At 39.5% G+C, this 22,106-nt stretch overlaps 1 protein-coding gene across 3 annotated transcripts in view; it reads right to left on the minus strand.

Annotated features, from left to right (window-relative positions):
* Positions 1-2,663: 2,663 nt before the first annotated feature.
* Positions 2,664-22,106, minus strand: part of EIPR1 (EARP complex and GARP complex interacting protein 1) — a 181,762-nt gene continuing 162,319 nt past the window's right edge. For 2 of the 3 annotated variants that reach the window (XM_050950900.1, XM_050950897.1), the window contains 5 exons: positions 18,903-19,039; positions 14,680-14,847; positions 13,076-13,243; positions 12,960-12,983; positions 2,664-3,712 (listed from right to left, as the gene is read on the minus strand). In XM_050950900.1, coding sequence (XP_050806857.1) covers positions 3,538-3,712; positions 12,960-12,983; positions 13,076-13,243; positions 14,680-14,847; positions 18,903-19,039 — 672 coding nt within the window. In that variant the 3' untranslated portion in view covers positions 2,664-3,537. The remainder of the gene's footprint in view (positions 3,713-12,959; positions 12,984-13,075; positions 13,244-14,679; positions 14,848-18,902; positions 19,040-22,106) is intronic. The other variant, XM_050950899.1, reaches the window with a different exon arrangement.

Raw genomic sequence — 22,106 nt, forward strand, 5'->3', positions numbered from 1 at the left:
AAATGGTTTTCAGCGGTATGCTGCAATGCCCAATGTTCTGAAATCACGTCTGGGTGATGTGTGTGGGTTGACAGGAAAGCAGTTCCATTTCACAAACAAATTCAAGGTTTTGAAATTTGTTTTTGTTTCAGTGCAGAATGAAATTGAGACTTTTAGCATTTTTTCTCGAGACCTATCCGAGAATAGCCAAAAGCTCTGTGACCAGGGCACTTGTTGGGATGTGGGAGACAAGATTCTAGTACCTGCTGTGCCTCATTTGGTTCTGAGACTTGAACTTGGGTTTCTCACTTTCCAGGTGATTTCCCTGACCTAGCCATTGGGCTATGGAGTCAGTTTCTCTCATCATCTTTTGTTGGAGCTGTTTCACTTCATTGGGCCAGAGAAAGACACTAACTCTATAGCCCAGTGACCAGTTTAGGGCACTTGCCTGGGATGTGGGAGACCCTGATATGAATCAGGCAGTGCAGGGACTTGATCCTGGGTCTCCTACCTCCCAGGTGAATGCTCTGAACCACCAGGCTTTGGTCTATTCTAGGGTCAGTCAATCTGTCTCTCCCGATTTGATGTGAAATTCCATGCTGGGCCCCAGAAACATTCTGGACACAGTTTTGTCAAAACAGACACATTTCCATATTTTGGTTTCAACAAATCAGCTTTTTTGACGAAAAATTCTGGACCAGCTCTACTCTATAGCATATCTGCCAGTGAGTGAAAAAGGGTGGGTTTTATAACAAAGCAATTTCAATAAAGAATACAGGGGTTTTGAAAGAATTTTACCTCTGAGATGAAAGGGTTTTCTAAGTTCCCTTAAAGTACAACTTACAACTGAACCAGAGGGTTGTCAGAAAGAAAACTGCAGTGAGGGTGTGCGGTAGGGAAGAGAAGGGCAATGTGAAAGCTTGAGAGTATGAAAAAATTAATTGTCCTGTTGCCTTATACAGTACTTACCATTCCATTATCTCTTGGGTGCATTTTGCCCCTTCCACAGTCCACACCTCCATCCCATTCTCAAAAATAAAATTAGAAAGCATTAAATATAAGTTGAAGATTTTTGCTAAGTACATTTGCTATTTCTATAGTATTTTAAATACTAATGTTATTTCTTTTTTGAAAGTCATTTTCATGTTACTGTGAGTGCTGATCATGTGGCTAGGATCAGTTTTAGATACAATAACAAACTATTTAAATTTGATCCTCCCCTCTCCCTCCGTTGTGGTGCACCTCTCTTTAAGTGAAATGTACTCATTATTTAAGGAAAAAATAGTGTAACTAAACCAGGTGAATAGCTTTTGTTTTGTTTTAAATGTAATGGGCCAAATTCTTAAGTTGGGTAAACTGAAATAGATCCACTGAAGGCAATGTAAATACATCCAATTAGTCCAACAGAGGATGTGGCCCATATGTTAAAAACAAATGTAGTCAATTTTGCTTCATGATTTTCTCATAGCTGCAATGAAATTGCTTTGCCATCATATTGACTTTGTTGATGAAATCCCACTTCAAGTGACTGGTGTATAAACACTCTGCAACTAAGTGTTTAAGTTAAGTAGCACATATTAAGAAAAAAGACTGCAATTTTTCATGTCCAAAACATAACCATTTTTGTAGCTATAATTTGTGGTTTTAAATTTTAAAGCCACCTATGAAAGTATATCCCACTCTTGATTTTTGACAACCAAAAACTTAAAACATATTTTACTCTTTGGAAAGCATTCTTTGTTAAAGCCAAGTGTATGAGGGTTGGTAGCGTAGGCTTGGTTTCAGGCTGATGCAGTTTGAAATAGCTGAGATATTAAACTTTAGAAAAGTGAAGGAGACCTGGGCACCAGAGTAATACAAGCAAAAACCAATAAGAACTAATTAGCTACAATTATTTCACTCCTACAGGTTCTTCTACACAAACTTTTGAGACAGCCCTGCATGGAATTCAACTGTTATCTTTTTCTGGCCACTTTGGCTTATACAATCAGTCACGTTTTCACAGCGTGATGCATATCAGCAGCAGTGTCTACACAAAAAAATCACTTTTGGATATATTTCGATCCAGCTACTGAGTAAGGACAAGTAAAGGTTAGTAGTAGGCTGCCCCTCACCAGCAACACCAGCAGTCACTATAGCAACAGCAGAAATAATAGGAGGAAGTTGGTATTGATCTTTCTATCCCCTGTTACCAGCATTCTTCAGCTTAGTCTTACACTATGTTGTTTACTGTACAATTGGCTACCATTGCAGAAGCAGTTCACATATCCCTGAGGTATAGAAGTTACCTGGAAACAATAGTGCTGAGAAGGCAAGAAGGGCATAAAAAAAAAATATCACTGAGTTCTGGTCAAAGCACCTAAATACAACAGACAGCAAAGCAGGCAGCACAAGAGCAATCTGAGGAGGTCAAAAGTGTAGTCTTATTTTATGTGCCCTCCATCTAGATTTCAAATTTTCAGTGCATTCTCCTTCCATCAATCTTAAGTATTTATAACAAGCAAGTCACAGCAGTAGCTGACCTAGGTGCCAAAAATGGAAGACAATTTGGCAAAGCATGGTCTGTGCTCAGTGGAAGCTCATTACATCATGCAAGCACATTGTGGAATGGCACCAAGCCAAGAAGGATAGGAGAAGACAGATTTCTTGCACCCATTGAAGAGATTTTCAAATTAACAATGGTGTAGCTACAGTGAGATTGGTTGTCTTTTATTTATTTTAATATGAGTGCCAACTTCTAAAAGAGATTTTGGGTTAGACAGAGAAATCATCATTTATAATAAAAATGCCACATAATGTTGCGTACAATTGCCAGATCACAGCACACTATGTTATCAACATTCCTGTACGGTTCAGCTGCAAAATATTTTTCATGGGGCTCTCTGTGCTGGCATGTGCTGAATGAAAGTAATAGATGGTAGCTGTCTGCATGACTTCATCCTCACCCTTAACATTTCTGGTTAGGATAAGCAAAGGAGGAAGAATGGTTTAAAATGTGGGAGTGAATTAGGAATGTTCTTCAGACCATTCCCCACTATATTTATAATCATTAAGTAATGAGCCAGAAGAGTTAAGAGAATATGGTCCTAGCTAAGAACAGTAGGCTGCTTATGTTGAAAAAAAGAAGAAAAAATATTACTCTTGCAAGACAGTAGATCCCTTTACCCTTAGGTACTCACTGCCTTACTCCAATTTTTTAAAACTGGTACAAGAAACTCCACTGAAATCAATTACACTGGCATAACACTGTAGTAATACTCAGTCATATACATCAAGAAACAGTCGAGTTCACAATAATTAAATAAGAATCATCACCTCAGAGTGATTATAAAAATCACACTAACACAACTTCAAGAAAATATACCATCACTGTTCCAACAATGCAAAGACAATGAAAATGTCAATTTCACTTTTAGTCAAGTTTATTTTATGTATTAATTATGTTTAAACGTTTACACTGAACAAAAAAAGCACTGGACTTGGAAAGCTAAACAATGATCAATACATTTAAAGCTTCTAAAAATGATGCCAAGATAATTATATCATAATCCAAACAAATTATAACAGTATATGATATTTAAGTGCTCTGGGAACTCTGTTAATAACAAGTCTCCCATCATAACTCAAAGAAGCAAAAAGCCATGGGTCTGCTGAGGACCATTCCACTGCATATACACTGTCTTCATGTTCTTCATAGGTAGCTATTATGCTGTCCTGAAGGGGCTCTTTAGTCCTGGAATAAAAATAGTAAAAAGCAATGACTGTACCTGATTTATAAGGCACTATAAATGTCACAAACAAAGATATACAAGCCTTGATTTACTGTACAGTAGTGGACTCTGTGGACACACCGTTACACTCATGCCAACCACTAATGCTTAGATTTTATAAAATGTAGCATGATCATGTCAATATTAAAATAGCCATTAGTAGAGAGTGGTGATTATTATTTTCATTACTTAAAATGTCAGTTATTCACAGTTCAAGGAAGTTCTAGGTCTCATAGAAGAAACAACATATTGCCTACTCTAAGCACCTCCATGTTTTTAAAAAATGTAATGTAAGCTACAGAGCATGACAAAAAAGCAAATCATTAAATAATTTTTTCCTCAGATTAACATATGGTCTAACTCAAACTCACCTCCCCCAGAGATTTTTATCCTTTTATTTTTTTGTTTGGTAAGTGAATTTTGAATCTGTCAAAACTAGCTTTATGGCTGAATGCATAATGTAACCAATTAAGGGATGGAACTCAATCCGGCCCTGAGTGCCTTTTGATGAAGTGGGCCAGATCCTGCATCCTTACTCAGGCAAAGTTCCCATATGAGTGCTGCGGAATTGAGCCCATAATCTCAAGAGCAGTGGAAGACAGAGGAACGGAAGGATTCAAACTACACCATGTTAACCTCTTCTCCTGTCCATTCCAGAGAAGTATAATATTGGCTCCAATGGAGAAGCTTTCTTGTTTTTTTACCTTATATATCACCTAACACCTTTGAGCATATGGTAATTGAGTGTTAAGAGACAGATATGGTCATTTATACCACAAATGTTTAAAAATCGATGCACATAATTCTTTAATTTCCAAAGTACACAATATGAATTGATAGTATGATACTAGCAATGCACTCTCCTTTTCTGCCAATCCCTTCTTCTATCAGATGCTACTTCAGTATGTTATTCTGTGGGTTGGTGGGTATTGAGTTTTCAGCGGATGACGTCAGATTTCTCTCCTGTCTGATGGAAATCAGTGAAGCTTTCAGAAGCATCCCCCTACTTCCTAGAAACAGATATGTTACAGCTGCCATCCTCCTACCAGAAGGATATGACAGGGAACCCTACGAATGCCACACAATCACTTAACAGATACAGCTATGATAGAAATGAAGTCTTGTTGGCTGCCTCTGCCCTTTTCCACCAGTCTCCCAGAGTTCAAAACATGAATCTCTACAACAACAAAAGTAAAAACAAATCGGATATTGAATTTGTATGGCTTGCAGGGCTGCATGTAGTATTAGTGCTGGTGCACCTAACCAGCCCAACCAGCTGTGAATTCAATAATTAATGCAACTCTCCAATAACTGCAGTGTGATTTCTGATGTTTGGTTTCAAGGACCATCATCTTTTACTTATACTATTTCAGGGAAACTACCATAAATGTCACAGAAGAGACAGCATACAGCTTATTGGTTAACTGTGAAGAGTAGGATGTATGCTGCAGAGCTCCTGAAAGTGTACTTTGACACACTCCATCTAATAACAGACCTACTAAGCCCACAATGCACATTTCATCTCCTCTATAGTGTTTTCTGACTTCTTAAATGACATGGCTGGTTAAGAAAAAGTTGGTCATGTCCCCAGATAGCAATGTGCCTCACGCAATGCTCACCCACTTATCCAAAACTCCATTATTCTGAAGGTTTCAGATGTCTCTTTGGATAAGCAGGGGAGCAATGCATGGTGCATATTGCTGTCAAGGGACATGACCTACTTTCAGTTAACCAAGAGTCTCAGTTAACAAGAGGCTGGATAAACAGGGATGGATAAACTGCTAGTTTACACTATTTTCTGTATGCAAGATATGACTTTAGTGTATCAATTAAAATAATGTATTTTGTATAGTTTAATATAAAAAAGGGGGATTGTATGTTCAGGAAAGAATTTTGAATTAGCAGTTCAACTACCATTCTGCATTTCACTTCAACTCTTCTATTTTGAAGCCTCATTTATTGTTCTTCCTTTGATGAATTTCCCATTAAGGATTAAAAGTAACCTGGTAGTATTCCTTAAGGAGAGCATATTATTAAAAATAATTCAGACCACATGAGCTCAGAACTAGACATGGTTGCATTTTACAGTTTCCTCCTCCATAATGTAGGCCTGGCCCAGGGATATCTCTATTAAGGAGCTGAAGGAGGCATAACCTATGGATCTCTTACATAAAAGGCTAGATACTATACAGGATATTCAGGCAAACATTGAACACAGGATGAAAATTACTGCAGGGACAGCATAAAAGGTCTAGTAGAAACTTACTTCCACTATTAACCTTTGAGATATTGTACATGCTCTAATGAAAGAAAGTAAGAAATTATCCTTTAAATTGTGCTACCTGGATAATTTTCCCAATGGGGATGCACCAGTATAGACAGTAGCAGAATAATGACCAATATATCTGAAATGTGGGGATACCAACGAAAGAAGAAATCAGAACAAACGAAGTTTGCTTTTCATATGAGAAATCTCTTGGTGACCGATCATTTTACCCCTTGCTCAGAAACATCCAAGTAAAATGTTTGCTGGGTATCCCTGTGCCTTGTATTATTTTGGTAACCCAAGAATCCCAGAGGATATGCAATTTGATACTATGTAAAGCTTGGCTGCTCACAGAGCTTCAGTTTCAGAATCCTAAAACAGAGTTGACAATCAGTTTTATGCAGACTGAGAAGCAGCTGAGACTACCATATATCAAACTCTGTTTGGGTCACCTAGTAAGATTTAGGTTGGGCCGGTTGGACAAAATTTACTTCAGCCAAGGAAATTGACGTTTTCATAGACAATAAGCAAAGTGAGTGGTGAAGTGATTCGTCAAGAAAACCACAGATAAATCATGATTTAGATACAAACTTCTATTTATCTAAGAGTATGTCTACATGTACAGAGCTGCAGCAGCACAGCTGTACCAATACAGCTGCCCCACTGCAGCACGGATGGTGAAGATGCTCTATGCTGACGGGAAAGAGCTCTTCCACTGGCATTAAACACTCATCTCCGCAAGCAGCATAAGCTATGTCAGTGGGAGAAGCTCTCCTGCTGACAGTGCTGTACACACAAACACTTATGTCGGTGTAACTTATGTCGCTCGCGGGGTGGAATATTCACCCCCGAGTAACATAAGTTTTGACAACATAGGCTGTAGTGCAGATATAGCCTAAAACTGTTCTTTAACTGTTTATATCAAAGTGTATTTAACAATGTTTCTATATTTCATTATCTATTACAGCTTTATTATTCCCTGACATAGCAATAAACAGCATCATGCTTCAGTCTGCAATTGTTGATTAACTCTTATGAGAATGTTTAACTGCTTTGTTCAAAAGGTTTTTATGATTAAAAGGAATATTACCTGGGATATGGTTGATTTAGTACACCAGAGGTTTAGAACCCCGGCCTGCTGCTTTCCTGGAGGAGTAATTTGGCTCAATTATATTCTGGGTTTGTGTGTTTAAGAAACAAGGCGGCCATTATTTCTTCCTTGTAATAAATTTTCCTCAAAAAGTTGCTTTAGTGTCAACTTTTTAAAAACAACATTTTAAGAGCTTCTTCTGAGCACACATCTACTTGCCTGGCTGTTTATCTAGGTTCCTGTACTGCATCCATCACCATCAAAATATGTATCTATCTATATCTATAACTTCTGCACAGCTTTGAGATCCGTGTTAGAGAGCTCTTTTTGTTATTCTATTTGTTTAGCATGACCGCCACTAGCTTCTCCCATGAAAGGAGGGGAACTTTCATTTGACTAAATAACTTTGAGGTTAACTGTATTACAATCTTGTAAGAGACGCCTGTTTAGCTTTTGGACAATTGTTTTCATGAGGAGCGCTGTTACTTCAAATTACTGTCCATGCTAACAATCACTTAGGTTTGCAGTGCTTGCAATTCCATATTGTCATCAAAAACTTCAATAAAAAGAAAGCTTAAAAAACAAGCCATCAGAAATCATTAATTCTCCATCAGAACTAAAAAGTTAAAACTTGTTCAACCTAAAAATTGTTTAGAAATAAACCCAACCCAGTAGAGCGGCAACAGTATACAGCAGGGGTGCCCAAAGTGCGGCCTGAAGGCCAAGCACACCCCACAGAGTTCTAAAATGCACCCCACAGATATCCTCTCCCTGTCACTGCAGGGTAGAACTGATCAGCTGCAGGATTTTATTGCTGGTAAACTTAACCAACATAGTATTTTTGTTGCTCTGATAAGGAAGGTACAAGTCTTAGCAAATATTATGGCTGTGTGAATTTATCTGATTTTATAAAATTCCATCCAAATTCATATACAAATAAGGGACAGTCTTCAGTTTTCTGTAGATTTCCAATTTGACCCTCATCATAGCCAATTCTGACAGCCTCAAAAATATAAACATATCAGCTGAATAATACTCCTAGTAGAGCTTATTTTTATTACTTGCATGGGGAAGGATCAATGATTGTTAACCATTAATGCAATAGAAAGACAGGTCATTTTCTCACATTAATAAAACCTCAATCTCTCCAACAGAAACACATCTTTAAAACACACAAAATCTGTATTTTAAAATAGACTGGCATTGGTTGTTAAATATGATATTTACTAACCTGAATGATGAAATTAATAGGAAATAATTATACATTTGTTAAAGACAAAACAATGTAAGAATGGGAAATGGCTGTTTTGTTGGATTTGACCAAGTTTCTCAGACACCCTACCAACAAAGCCCCAACCACAGATTTTCTCACATAAGCAGCTTTAATTAAGTCACTTTGTTGGGTGATGCTACACTGTAATCTTACGATTTCTGTGTCTCTGCCTCTTATGGGATTTCTCTCTGATGGAAGAACTGCTGAGTCATAGGTCTAGATTTGTATTGTTGATGGAATTCTCTCTTTGGGGCAGGTGTATATATTCCCAGGAATAGAGGGTGGTTCTGGAGTCCTTCAAAGTGTATAATCAGAAGATGGATAGGTCTTTAAACAGAGAAGTCTCATCAAAGAGAAGATCCTCAACAGTATTCTGGACATCCTTGGGAAAACCTGACGCATAGAGCACGACTCCCCGCATCATGATGGCAGTAGGCATTGCCCTGGAAGACATATGAGGTACATCTACAGCTGATTGCAGAGCGGTCCTGGCAACCATTTTGACTTCCTGTATTAAAGCCCAGAAAATCCTGCTGTGGGAGACAGTCAAAGTCTGCGAATTTTGAACAGTTCAGGAAGTCGTACTTAGTCAGTAGTGCTTGGTAACTGCCTATCCTGAACTGGAAGCTAGAAGAAGAAAAGACCTTCCTTTCCAATAAGTTGAGACTTGCCTTCCTTATCACTCATGACAGATCAGAGGTGCTGCTGCCTAGATCTTTCTGAGGCAGCTTGCTCCTAATTCTTTAGTGGTCCAAAGTGAAAGAACAGAATTTCCACTCTCTTGATTGGGATACAGTAGCATTTCTCTGCCCTCTTAAGGTTAGGGGGTGCAGGGAACTGAAGTATGCCAGACCACTCTAGCTGGCTCCAGGACGACTTCATTGACTTGCAGCATTATCTTGCAGGAGCTGGAGGACTGAAGCAAGAACTTGTGTTGAGGATCCTGAACCTCCTCAAGAGTCATCTGCAGCTCGCCTGTAATTCTGCACAAGAATTCCTGGAATTGCTCGTAGTCAACAGGAGAGGATGGAGACATCTGAGTCACCACTTCATCTGTTGACAAAGATGGCAATCTTATTGGATCTGGTGGAACTGCTGCATCCGGTGTGTACTTTTCCTCCTCAGAAGGATTTGGGGTCACCTTTTGTTATCCCCTCAAAAGGAAGGGAAAGGGTGACTCCCTAGCAGACCGGAGCAACTCTGCGGGTTGATACTGATCCCATGGTCCCCAGTATGGCCAGTCAGATGGGTTGAGTGGGGATAGCAGTGGTCCCCAAGGCACAGGGTACCAATAGTTCCAAGGCATTTGAGACGGAGGTTGGGCCCAAACTGGCCCAGGTCTTCTGAACAGGAAGCGTGTCTTGGAGGACAAGTGCTTAATAATTCATTGGACTTTTCAAAATCTCCTTATGAGGAGAAAACTGATTCCAGTGCCAATGGCAGTATCGATGGGCTGCTGGAAGGAAATCATAGCCTGAAGATGTAATGGGAGAAACTTCTTCCACAGGCAGACTCCCCTGGTGGAGTCATAACCTCTCTCAAAAGAGAGGGAAGATGAAGAAGTGGGAGATTCTGGGACTGAGAGAAAGAAGATGTTTTCAGGACGAGTGTGGGCCTCAGCTTTTCCTGAAGCAGGAGAGCTCCTGTCTGCCTGAACTGCCAGAGCCACTGTAGAGGCAGTCTGTGCCACAGCCATTGATGACAAAGATGGAACTGCAGGTGCTGGTGGATCCTGAGGTTTGTGTTTTGGAGGAACCAGCACCACCCGATCACATCCGGTGCTGATGAAGCCCTACACTTGTGGGCTTTCTTATCATGCCTCTGAGATTTAGGATGTATTAAGTTCTCTTGTGCTGAGCTAGAGCTTGGTGGATCTGACTTCTTCAAAGCCAGTCTGGAAGAAGATAGCCTCATGCTTATGAGAATGTTCCATGCTCTCCCGACAAGACCCCGCAAAGGATCTGTGGCAACTGACTTCTTCACTCCTGATTTGGACCTCATGGCAGGAGGCGTACCCCTTGCTGAGTCAGGTGGGATCCCTGGCCTGGATGCAGTTGAAGCACTGGGAGGGAGTGGGAGGAGCGGGGACAGGTGTGTTCTGGGGAGGAAGTGGAGTAGGGGTGAGAAGAGGTGGGTCTGGAGTGGAGTGGCAATGGGAAGAGGCAGGCCTTAAGCATCCCCCAGCAAAGTCAGCGCCTGTTCTTCTGGGAGGAAGCTGCTGCTGCGCAAGGTGCTTCCTAGCGTCCTTGCCTGCCTCACTGTCTGCAGCAGGCTGTGCCTGTGTGGGGTAAACCAGGGACACCTCCCAACCACAGTACAGTACAGTACTGTATATAATGTCTTTTGTCTGCCCCCCCAAAATTTCCTTGGAACCTAACCCTCTGCATTTACGTTAAACCTTCTGGGAAAATTGGATTAGTTTAACATTGTTTCACTTAAAGTTGCATTTTTCAGGAACATAATTACAACGTTAAGTGAGGAGTTACTGTAGTTATTGGAAACCAGTTTAAAACTTGCATCTGTATACAGAAGTTTCTGACTACCATTGTCAGATAGGTTAATCATTATCAAGAAAGGAAGCACAAAAATGAAGTTATGAGAAAGCTCGATGAAAACAGTCTATATTCCACTGGTTCTGGGGGGTACTGATGGCACTCTTGTGCTGTGAGCATGGGGTGCCCTATAAGAACAGGAAAATATTCCATTCCATCACTGTGCAAGTCATTTGTGATGTGGTTAACTTCTTCTAATGGCCAATGCAAAATATGTATCAAGTTTCCTATATTTGTTTGGCATGGATTATTGGTTTCACCATTCCTTGCTCAGTACACTGTGTGGTACTGGAGGCAGGCTGTATGTCAAAGGTTGACAGAAATTAGAACATCTCTAGATAAACTAATAAATGCCTGGTGTCAGAATACTGCTCAGATACCTCTGCTTAGCTGCACCTTGTTTGTCTTAACCCTCCCCCCACTCAGGATGCAGTTTTTATTTACACTGTATTTTCTGGATTCCAATCCACAGGAAACTGCAGAGTCTACCTTACTGGAGGAATTGTGGGCCAATGCAGAGACCATACACACAGAATCACACAGCACACTGTGGTTACAGAGTTGTGCTCTAGGTACATCGACAATACTTATTTACTGCTAAGCCCTGGGCAACTTTCCAGATTAAACCTTTTCCAGCCACTTGAATTGCCAGCGACTCCTGAAGATATTCTTTACAACCAGTATTCAATGAGTACTATAGGGTACATCTTCCTCTCTTGGTATGGAAAAACAACTGTTCCTTTGGCAGAACAAGTCAGACCAGTAGCTCAACATCAGCTGGAGCAAAGGGGGGAGACACTCTTGTGACTTGCATTTATTGTTCAATATAGATAGATGTATAGCTCAGAGGTGCATGTAGCATAACTGAATAACTGTCTGATCTTATTTTTGTAACCCTTTCCCTTTCTCACTCCCATCTAACCCTATTGTTCATTAACAACATCAACAACAACAACAACAACAAAAACAAAGATCAGGGCAGGAACCATGCTGCTCTATTTTCACTATAAAGCACCCAACTCATTCTTGTATATTAACATAAATTGAGTGACAAAGTGTCCTATGTCAACTTATAGACTAACAGATGTCTTGGAGCATAAGCTTTCGTGGGTGAATACCCACTCTGCCAGACGCATGTGATAAAGTGGGTATTCACTCAAGAAAGCTTATGCTCCAAGATGTCTGTTAGTCTATAAGGTGCCACAGGACTCTTTGTCGCTTTTTTACAGATCCAGACTAACACGGCTACCTCTCTGATACTTGACATAAATTAAGAACACTTGTGTGGACACAAATGCTAGAAGTGTCCATGCCTGCAAAGAAGAGGCACATATATATGTATGAGCAAAAAATGTGCATGCAAAAGTCCAGATTGGGGATGAGTGGTTTTTCCCCTCAAGTTTTAGGCTGCCAAAGTACTTTTCCAAATAAAAAGCAAGTGCATTTATTTTTACGTAATACTGTTTTTAATAAAGTAAATTATGATGTGTCTAGCCTCTTTACACACCCAAGTGGAGTGAATATACATTTACAAACGCTCACCATGATGTGTGTTATTCCTTACCTTCAGCTGAAAATAACTTTAAAAAAATCAAAAATCCTAAATATATAGGCACATTAAGGTATCATTTTCTAGTAGAGCCCATCAGCTATATTAAGATGGAAAATAATGTTGGCAACATACTTTCATTCTTCTTTTCATGATTGTATGTGGAAGTTTAACTCTAGAGAGTTCAACTTCCCAAAAGATTATTAAGGAAGAAGGAATTATGAGGAAATTTGATGAAAAGCAGAAGACTTTCAACTCTTATGTAATACATTTTATTAAATGTGGGCTCAGGACCCAACTCAAAACCCACTGAGGTTAGTGGAAGTCTTTCCATTGACTTAATAGGCTTTGGGTCAGGCGTTCAGTGTCCCATCCCACTTACACCAGTGAACTTAAAGCAACTCTGCCAATTAGTTTTAGAAATGTGGATCCCATCCAAGACTCTGAAAGTAGTAGATTAAATTGAAAAATACAACATATCTGAAAGGTGTGTATACAAAAATCCTGAAGTCAGTAAAAAACACAGCATGTTAGTCCTTAAAATAAAAAATACCTCATACTACAAATGTTTGTGTGAAAATCAATATATTTCATACTTCTCCTCTTGATGGTGGTCCTCTTGGTCACTAAGCTCATCATCATCTACCAGATGTCCAAAGGGCTCAGAAGAAATTGATACCATGTTAGACAGAATGATTCTGCTATCACTGCTGCCTGAAAGGACTAACTGGTCATGAGAATGATTGTATCGTACATTCCATACCCTATAAAATGAAAATAATTTAAAAAGTATGACAAGAGTCTATTCCCGAGTCAGTCAATAAATATACTGCACTGTTTAAATACACTATTTCAATTTAAATGTGAACAAATAGTTTAAGAGTAATCTAATCTGTAAAATGGGTTATGCTCTAGAAATTATTTTGGGGAAGTTCTATGGCCTGTGCTATACAGGAGGTCAGATTAGATTATCATAATGGTCCTTTCTGGCCCTAGAATCTATAAGCATGGGTAGAATCTAACACTCTCATTCTAGAGATTGTTTTTTGCTGTCTTCATTTGGGTCACAAACTTCCATGTAATTTGATTTTCCAGGGCTGTATCTTTACCGGTAGGGAGGTTAGGGTGAAGGGACCAAACCCTAATATAATTCCCCAAGAGTAAATGTCTGCTTATGGTTCAATATATCAAATAGACAGTCTAAAAATACTAAATACAGTAAGGTACTCTAAAAGCAAAATATGGATTCGAAATAAACTTGTACATTAACCAAGATCTCACAACATTATCACAGTGAACTGTTAAAATAGACCCTAAATCAAAAGGATTAGATTTTGCTAGTGTTTATATTTTGTGAATTAGGTTAATACCAATTGCTTTATGATTTTCTTTTGTTCTATTTTTAGTTTTCATCTTCTCAACAAGTAAAAATATTGCTTCTGTTAATTTGCATCTTCAAGCTACTGCCAAAGTGGCTGCAGAGTCCAGATTTAAGGTGCAAGTGATTCTGCAGTCAAAATCCCAATATAACTACAAAAGTATCAATACATAAGCATTCAAAAATGGAATGGTTAATTCCTTTAGTAATTTTTTTAAACTTGCTCTGGCCCCTTCATATTGTATAGAGGGGCCAGAATGATGTAAAGGGGCGCTCCGGCCAAAGGAGAGTACTGCCCCAGGGCACAAACTGATCTAAGGACTCCCCTGCCTGTGCTGGCTCAAGGGCTGTGAGGAGCAATTTCAGGGTGTGGGCTGCAGCATGTAGCACTGTAGAGATGCTGGGCAATGCAGCTGCCATAAGGCACCCAGGGAGGATGCTGTAACTGAGACAGCCCTATGGCTGTGTAAATTATGTCAGGGGCCGCAAAGCAACCCAGAACTCAGAATGAAGAGATGTCTTAAAAGACACCTGAATCCCTTCTCCCTGCACTGTGCCTCATAGAAAATATAGCCCAGAATCTCACCCTTCATACAGCTGAAAATACCTTAGTAGAAATTAGACTTACATTCCCCAACCCTTAATTTACAAATTATACAAGAAACAGTCACATATTAAAACCATTCCTCGATGCAGAAAAATGATGAATCACAATAGCATAAACACAGCTAGTTTGCATTGTTTTTAAACAGTAAAATAATTAGCAGAATAAATTACATAAACCGTCCACCCACAAAACAGCATGCAGATAATTTATTCTACCAGTGGGAATGCTCCTCTAGTGTCTTCACTGGCTCAGTGACATTTCTAGTATCCCAGAATTTCACCTTGCAGTCATCTCCGCAACTAGCCAGGTAGTACTGTTTATTGGGATTAAAGTCTAGGTCCCGTACCAGCTGTCCATGTGCATTTTCTATGTAATAGATCTGTCTGTAAAACACACATTAAAAATTAAATGTACTATGAAAGCTAAGTGCAATCTACTCATAAAAATCTATTTCTCTAGTAACTTGGTTAATCCTTTGGCACTGACCGACCTAGGCCACATCTATATTATAATTAAGGTGACCAGATGCCCTGATTTTATAGGGATAGTCCTGATATTTGGGGTTTTGTCTTATATAGGCACCTATTACCTCCTACCCCATCCCGATTTTTCACATTTGCTGTCTGGTCACCCTAATTATAATCTTTGGTTGACACAAATTACGTCAGCATACAGCCATTGAGTCTGTACTTCGCTTGTGGGCATGCACACTTGGCTGTTTGCTTTGGGGTGGCACGTACTCACCAGGAGTGGCTGTGTCAATGCAAAGTGCAGTGCACCATGTGTAGATATCCCAGTGTGCCATAGACCTTTGTACAGAGCAATGTCTTTTGGGATATTTTCACAATGTGTTATGGGATAGAAGTGACTCGGCCAGGGATCTCTGAGAGCTAAGGGTCAACTTCTCAGTATGCAACTTTCTCTGCCCCATAATGCTAAACATATCCCATAATTTTTGCACCTTTTCAAAACTACCTATAAACGCCATGGCACTTTTTAGTGTTTGCCATCTCTGATAGAAGCCTGCAGAGTTCTGCACTGTTCTCGTTAATACTGCAATGATCCACTGGTATTTACAGAGCTGCAGGAAGTACCGCAACAAAGGGAGACATGACAATTCTTCGAGGACAGTTTACTAAGAGACATAATGAAAAACAATTCAAGATTGTTGGTAGTATTCATGGAACAGGTGCAACAGTGAAGTGCTGCTTCTGGGCCTGAGAAACAAGCACTGGCTTGTGGGATTGCATCATAATGCAAGTTTGGGATGATGAGCAGTGACTCAAGAATCTTCAGATATGAAACATCACATTCCTGGATCTGTGAGCCAAGCTTGCCCCAGCCCTCCAGTGCAGGGAAACCAGACTGAGAGCTGCACTGGCAGTGGCGAAGTGAGTGGGGACTGCACTGTAAAAGCTTGCAATTCCAGACTGCTATCACTCTGTGGGAAATCATTTTGGAGCTGGAAAATCCACAGTGGGGGCTGCAATCATGCAAGTATATAGAGCCATTTAATAGTCTCCTCCTATGCAGGACTGTGACTCTTGGCAATATGAAGGACATAATAGATGGATTTGCAGCAATGGGGTTTCTGAACTGTGATGGGGTGATAGATGGCATGCATACCCCTATTTTGGCACCAGCCCATGTTGCCACAGAGTACATCAACAGAAAAGGGCAAAGTTTCTGTGTAGACTGTCGGTTCTTCATCAGTTAAGACTGAGCCGATCACAATGCGTCTTCCAATCTTCTCTCGCTCTGGCCATCCTTTGTCATGCTTGTCCATATCTCGTTAAGAAATCATCCCACCTCTTTGGAGGCTGACCGCGTGGCATGTTTCTATGGTCATGCAAGTATTGGTAGCTCATCGGGTATGTTTTCTCGATATTAATGGGGGCTGGTCAGAGAAGGTGCATGATGCTCGCATCTTTAAAGACTGTTCAGAAAGCTGCAAGCAGGGGCATTCTTTCCACTGGTGGATTACCATTGGTAATACTGAAATGCCAAATACTAACTTTCTTCACCCTCTCCCCCATTCTATTCTCTTTCCCCTATCATCTGAACATATGTCAGAATTACCCCAATCTTAAAAGACCCTCCCCTTGACCACACTTATTTCTTCAACTACTGTCCCATCTTCTTCCTTCCCCTTTCTTCCAATCTTATTGCAATTTATTCTCACTGTCTGGACTTCCTCTGATTTAATTTTCTTTTGGAATCCACACAATCTGGTTTCTATCTTCTCAGCTTGATATACACTGCTCTTATTACAATTACCAATGACCTCCTCCTGTCCGAGTGTGAAGGTCTGTTATTTTCTGTTCTTTTCTTCATGTGTTTAACACCTTCAACATCATTTTCTACCCACTCTAGGGGTTTCTTGACAGTTTTCTCCTGCTTCTATTCTAGCCCTTCTTCAGTATCTCCCTCCTCCATTTTCCTATTCTCTGCAAATTTTTATCCTTGGTTCCCTCGTCTTTACTTCTTTTTCCTTAGTTATGGCTGAATTCATCTACTCCTATGGCTTCCACTCCTACTTCTGCCTACTTACAGGAGCTTTCTGTAAATCAGCTAGTCTGGCTCCCCTTGTTGTGAAGAACCTGCTTTTATCCCCCAATGCTAGTCAGTTATGTAGTTCTGCTCTGTTCAAACTTAGAAGCTCTGAGGGTCTGAAGAGTCTCACCTGCAGAATTTGGTAGCTTAAAGAACAGACTCCATGTAAGAATCCTGGGGTACAGTTTAGTCTCGTGAGCTCCTAAACTCTGCAGAGTAGGAGCTTCAGACAAATCTTGGGGAATGTCAGAGTCGTGGTTCAATATGACTATACACCAACAGGTCCACATGCAGTTGGTGTAACATTTTCATACATGTATAAAACATAGGTAGCTGGGGCAGAATAGTTATATTCCAGGAAATACGGTGACTTTACATATTTAGTAGACAAATCAGACTAGCCTCTTTTTAGAGATACTACAGTCTCTTTAGCTCAGAGTTATTCTTGTTTGTATTTTTTTTCATGTAGTTTGCAAATAGTTAATTGTCTGATGCCACTGCTCTTCAAACTGGTTTTGGGACTGTCTAATCTGAGCTATGATTTTTTCTATAGCTTGTATTTTGTTTAGACAAGCTGTAATTGTGAAGTCTGCTTTTCATAAACCACACTGTAGCATTTTTCTTTCCGCTACTGTTAATAACCTGAATAAATATTTTTCACTATTTGCTAGGACACTTCATTAAACAGAATGTTCAGAAGATTTCTCCATTAGGACTAGTAAGTAAGAATGTGAAACTTAAATGTATTGTGTGCATGGTCTTTATCACTTAAACTTTCCTTCTTAGAAACACAGTTAGGCTTTAAGCTCAAGTGTGAATACAACATGCTGAAATGAGATAATTACAAAAAACAAAGGAAGAGCCCAAAAAAATCCTACTTTGCCCTTCAACATTACCTCCTATATATTTGTATTAAAGCCAGCCTTATTTATAAACATGAAGCTAGATTTTTGCATGTCCTCTTACAGAACAATGAAAATGACAAGATGCTAGAAGTACAAGAAGAAATGGCTTTTGATGACTGTATATATATGTCTAGTTAGCTTTGCTTTGCTTTACTTTATGAAATTAAATAAAACTTTTTAGCTTGGGAAACATGGGGACTTACTGCTGCACCCTGGGCTTGCAGGAGCCATAGAACAAAATTTGAAATCATCCCCCCTTTAAGGCAACAGAAGTTATTACAAGACATCCGTTTTCTCAGTTTAGTGATAAATTACTGTATGCTAAGGGGATAAATGGTATCTTAAAAAAGCTTGCAGAGCCTTCTATTGTTATGGCAACAGATGTGCACATCACCACTTCTTTGCCTATCAAAATCACAAACAGGGCAGGTAGAGTCACTAACTTGGTATATTTGCAGCATTTTGTTTGTCTTGGTTCACTTTTTTTTAATTAAAGTCCATAATTGTGTGGAACTAGTATGTTACAATCTTAGATACAGTAGTTACTAAAATGGTAAAAGTAAAAGGTAAACTTACCTCCAAAGATTAAATTACCTTTAACCATCATACTATGAATGAAACAGTGCACCACCAGTACTCTGATTTAAACTGACATTGATTTTCATGGTGAATTACGAAACAGCTCTAGTTTAAGTAATACTTATATTGTGTATTGAACAATCACCTTGGGATTACTGCATATTTCGAAGACACTCAATATGCAAGGGAGATTTGAAGCTTAGAAAAAACCCAAGAGTAAACCCTTTACTTGAAAGCTCTGAATACACCAACAATGGAATCCAAATCCATTCCATTTACAATTGTTTATCCAGTCATATCTTTTCTAGCCTTTTTTTCAAAAAACAAGTCAAAAGTGATTAAAATTAACCTCCAATGGAGAGTCTATTATTTAAGAACAAGAGAGCAAATTTTATTGTTACCTCATACTTCGTGTATCCCATCCTCGAATGGCAGTATCATTGGCTGTTGCAACCTGCGTACAATTGTGGTGTGGACTCCATCGTCCGGAAGTAAATTTTAATTGCCCTTTTCCTTCTAATGCAGCAGAATTGGATAGCTGTGCATTAAAAAAAATGGGGTATTTACAAATAAGGTTGAAGTTAAAATAAGTGGAGGCACAGTGGAAAAACTGCAAGCTGACCTATTGCTCCAAGTGCAAGAAAGTAAGGTAGAGATGCTAAGATAATAATGGGGACAAAATAAATACATACATACATACATACATACATACATACATACATACATACATACATACATACATACATAAAGAGTAAGTATGTAAAAAACTCAGACCAGTAAGTTTGTTTTCTAGCCTATACAATATGAAGTAATTTATATAAGTGTAAGTTACTCAGTGGACAATGGATATAAAGATCATTTTCTAACTTTCTTTACATTTCCAAAGAAAATTAAATTGTTTCATATAATTTGTTGAAGCTTTGTTATCAGGGACATGAGATGATCTACACAGTTTTGTACTTTAATAGCCCTCATGGAATTATGAGTTTCAAAGACAGAAAATATCTTGAATGTCCAAAAGTCTTCCTAGTTTTTAAGGACAGGTTTGAGTGTATTAAAGTATGAAACATCTGGCCAATTTATCATGATTCTGTCCCACGTCACCAAAATATCAAGAAGGAATCAGACATCTCATTTTCTGCATCAAGCTCTGGCTTCTCAAAGGCCAAACTGGAAAAAGGAGAAGGAAGATAACCCATTTTCACACCAAAATGAAACTGAAGCCAAGTTTTCTAAAAGAAACATACACTATACTTGTTCACTATGTAAAACACTTAATCTAGAGGTTATCATTCTAAAGTGGAAGGAGACTGCTGCAGAATTAATAGACTAGCAGTGAGATTGAATGGAATCGGAAGTGTGGTTTCCATTGCATCAACTCAGCATCAATAATATGGTTCAGTTGCAAATGCACCAAACAATGAGTCCTGTTTTATTTCTAGATCTGTCATTGACAAATTGTGTAACCTTGGCAAGTCCCTTGAGTTCTGTTCTCCAGTTTCCCCACTTGGAAGATCGATGTAATGATTATGATTGCTCTTTATAATTACATCAGAGGGATAAAAAACAGGGAGGGAAAAGAGCTAATTAAACTAAAAGGCAGTGTTGGCACAAGAATAAACAGATATAAACTGGCCATAAACAAGTCTAGGCTAGAGATTAGAAGAAGGTTACTAACCAGCAGAGGAGTAAGGTATTGGAACAACTTTCAACAAAAGTAATGGGGGACAACTAGTTTCAAAATTATGCTTGATAAATTTAAAAATTGTGCCATATTTCAGAGTAACTGCACCTGTATTCCCCCCTCCACAGCCCCTAGCGAGCACCTACTTAAGGTTTCTGTCTCCCTCATTCCTGACTAGGATTTCAAGGTAACACGGCTCCCTGCTTTATACGGCAATATCCCCAGCAAAGCAGTCTATTTAAAGCAGTGATTCTCAAACTTTTGTACTGGTGACCTCTTTAACAGAGCAAGCCTCTGAGTGCGACCCCCCCTTATAAATTCAAAACACTTTTAAATAAATGTAACACCATTATTAATGCTAGAGGCAAAGCAGGGTCTGGGGTGGAAGCTGACAGCTTGCGACCCCCAATGTAATAACTTCATGACCCCTGAGGGGTCCTGACCCCCAGTTTGAGAACCATTGATCTAAAGGCCAGCACCTGAGCTTTGCTTTCTCTTCAAGGACTCTAAACAGTATATTGCTGGCAGTTACAAGTTATCACACAGCTTTTCCTAAGCAAGCACATTTATTCTTAAGGTAAAAACATTACAAAGAAAACATAAAAACTATAGGACTTCATATACACATGCTAGCAGCTTACCAGAGATCGCATATAAGTCTTATAGGTCTCTAGTAGGTCAAAGTCTTTCCAACCCTTCTGCAAGCATTGGAACTGCTTAGGACAGAAGGTCTTGTCCTGTCTTCTTGCTGGATTAGGAAGAAGGCTCTGACTGAGTTTAAACCTAGCCTTTTTACATCAAAACGCCCTTTCTTTGCCAGTTGATCTCTGGAACCAATATACAGAAGCCTTCCCAGGGGTTGATACCTCTCCAGAGGTTTGTCACAGGATGCTTCTTCGGTTACCCAGTAGGCAGTGCTGTCTAACTTGTTTTTGTGGTCTCCTAGTCACAAACACAGTCTATTTCTTTTCCATCACGTATATACCTTTAAATTCTCAGTTTCCAAACATGACAGGATGTAGCTCAGGTGTACAGCAGCAGGAGCCTTTCGCACAGCTTTTCTCCTCGATACAGCTTACTTTCTCCAATTTGTCCACATCTTTCCACATCTTTAATGAAATGTGGCGCTCAGAACTGGACACAATACTCCAGCTGAGGCCTAACCAGCGCAGACTAGTGAGGAAGGATTACTTATTGTGTCTTGCTTACAACACTTCTGCTAAAACATCCCAGAATGATGTTCACTTTTTTTGCAACAGTGTTACACTGTTGACTCATATTTAGCTTGTCGTCCACTACAACCCCCAAATCTCTTTCTGCAGTACTCCTTCCTAGGCAGTCATTTCCCATTTTGTATGTGTGCAACTGATTGTTCCTTCCTAAATGGAGTATTCTGCATTCGTCCTTATTGAATTTCATCCTATTTACTTCACATCATTTCTTCAGTTTGTACAGAGCATTTTGAACTTTAATCCTATCCTCCAAAGCACTTGCAACCCCTCACAGCTTGGTATCATCCACAAACTTTATAATTGTACTCTCTGATGAAGATATTGAACAGAACTGGACACAGAACTGATCTCTGCGGGACCCCACTTGTTATGTCCTTCCAGCATGATTGTGAACCACTGATGACTACTCTGTAGGAACGGTTTTCCAACGAGTCATTCACTCACCCTATACAGTAACTCCTCACTTAAAGTCATCTCAGTTAATGTTTTGTTGTTATGTTGCTGATTAATTAGGGAACATGCTTGTTTAAAGTTGTGTAATACTCCTTTCTAACGTTGTTTGGCAGCCGCCTGCTTTGTCTACTGCTTGCAGGAAGAGCAGCCCGTTGCAACTAGCTGGTGGGGGCTTGGAACCAGGGTGGACGAGCAGCCCCCTATCAGCTCCCTGCTCCCCTAAGTTCCCTGTGCAG

Source organism: Gopherus flavomarginatus, chromosome 4 (assembly GCF_025201925.1).
Source record: "Gopherus flavomarginatus isolate rGopFla2 chromosome 4, rGopFla2.mat.asm, whole genome shotgun sequence".
In the NCBI taxonomy this organism is placed as follows: domain Eukaryota; kingdom Metazoa; phylum Chordata; order Testudines; family Testudinidae; genus Gopherus; species Gopherus flavomarginatus.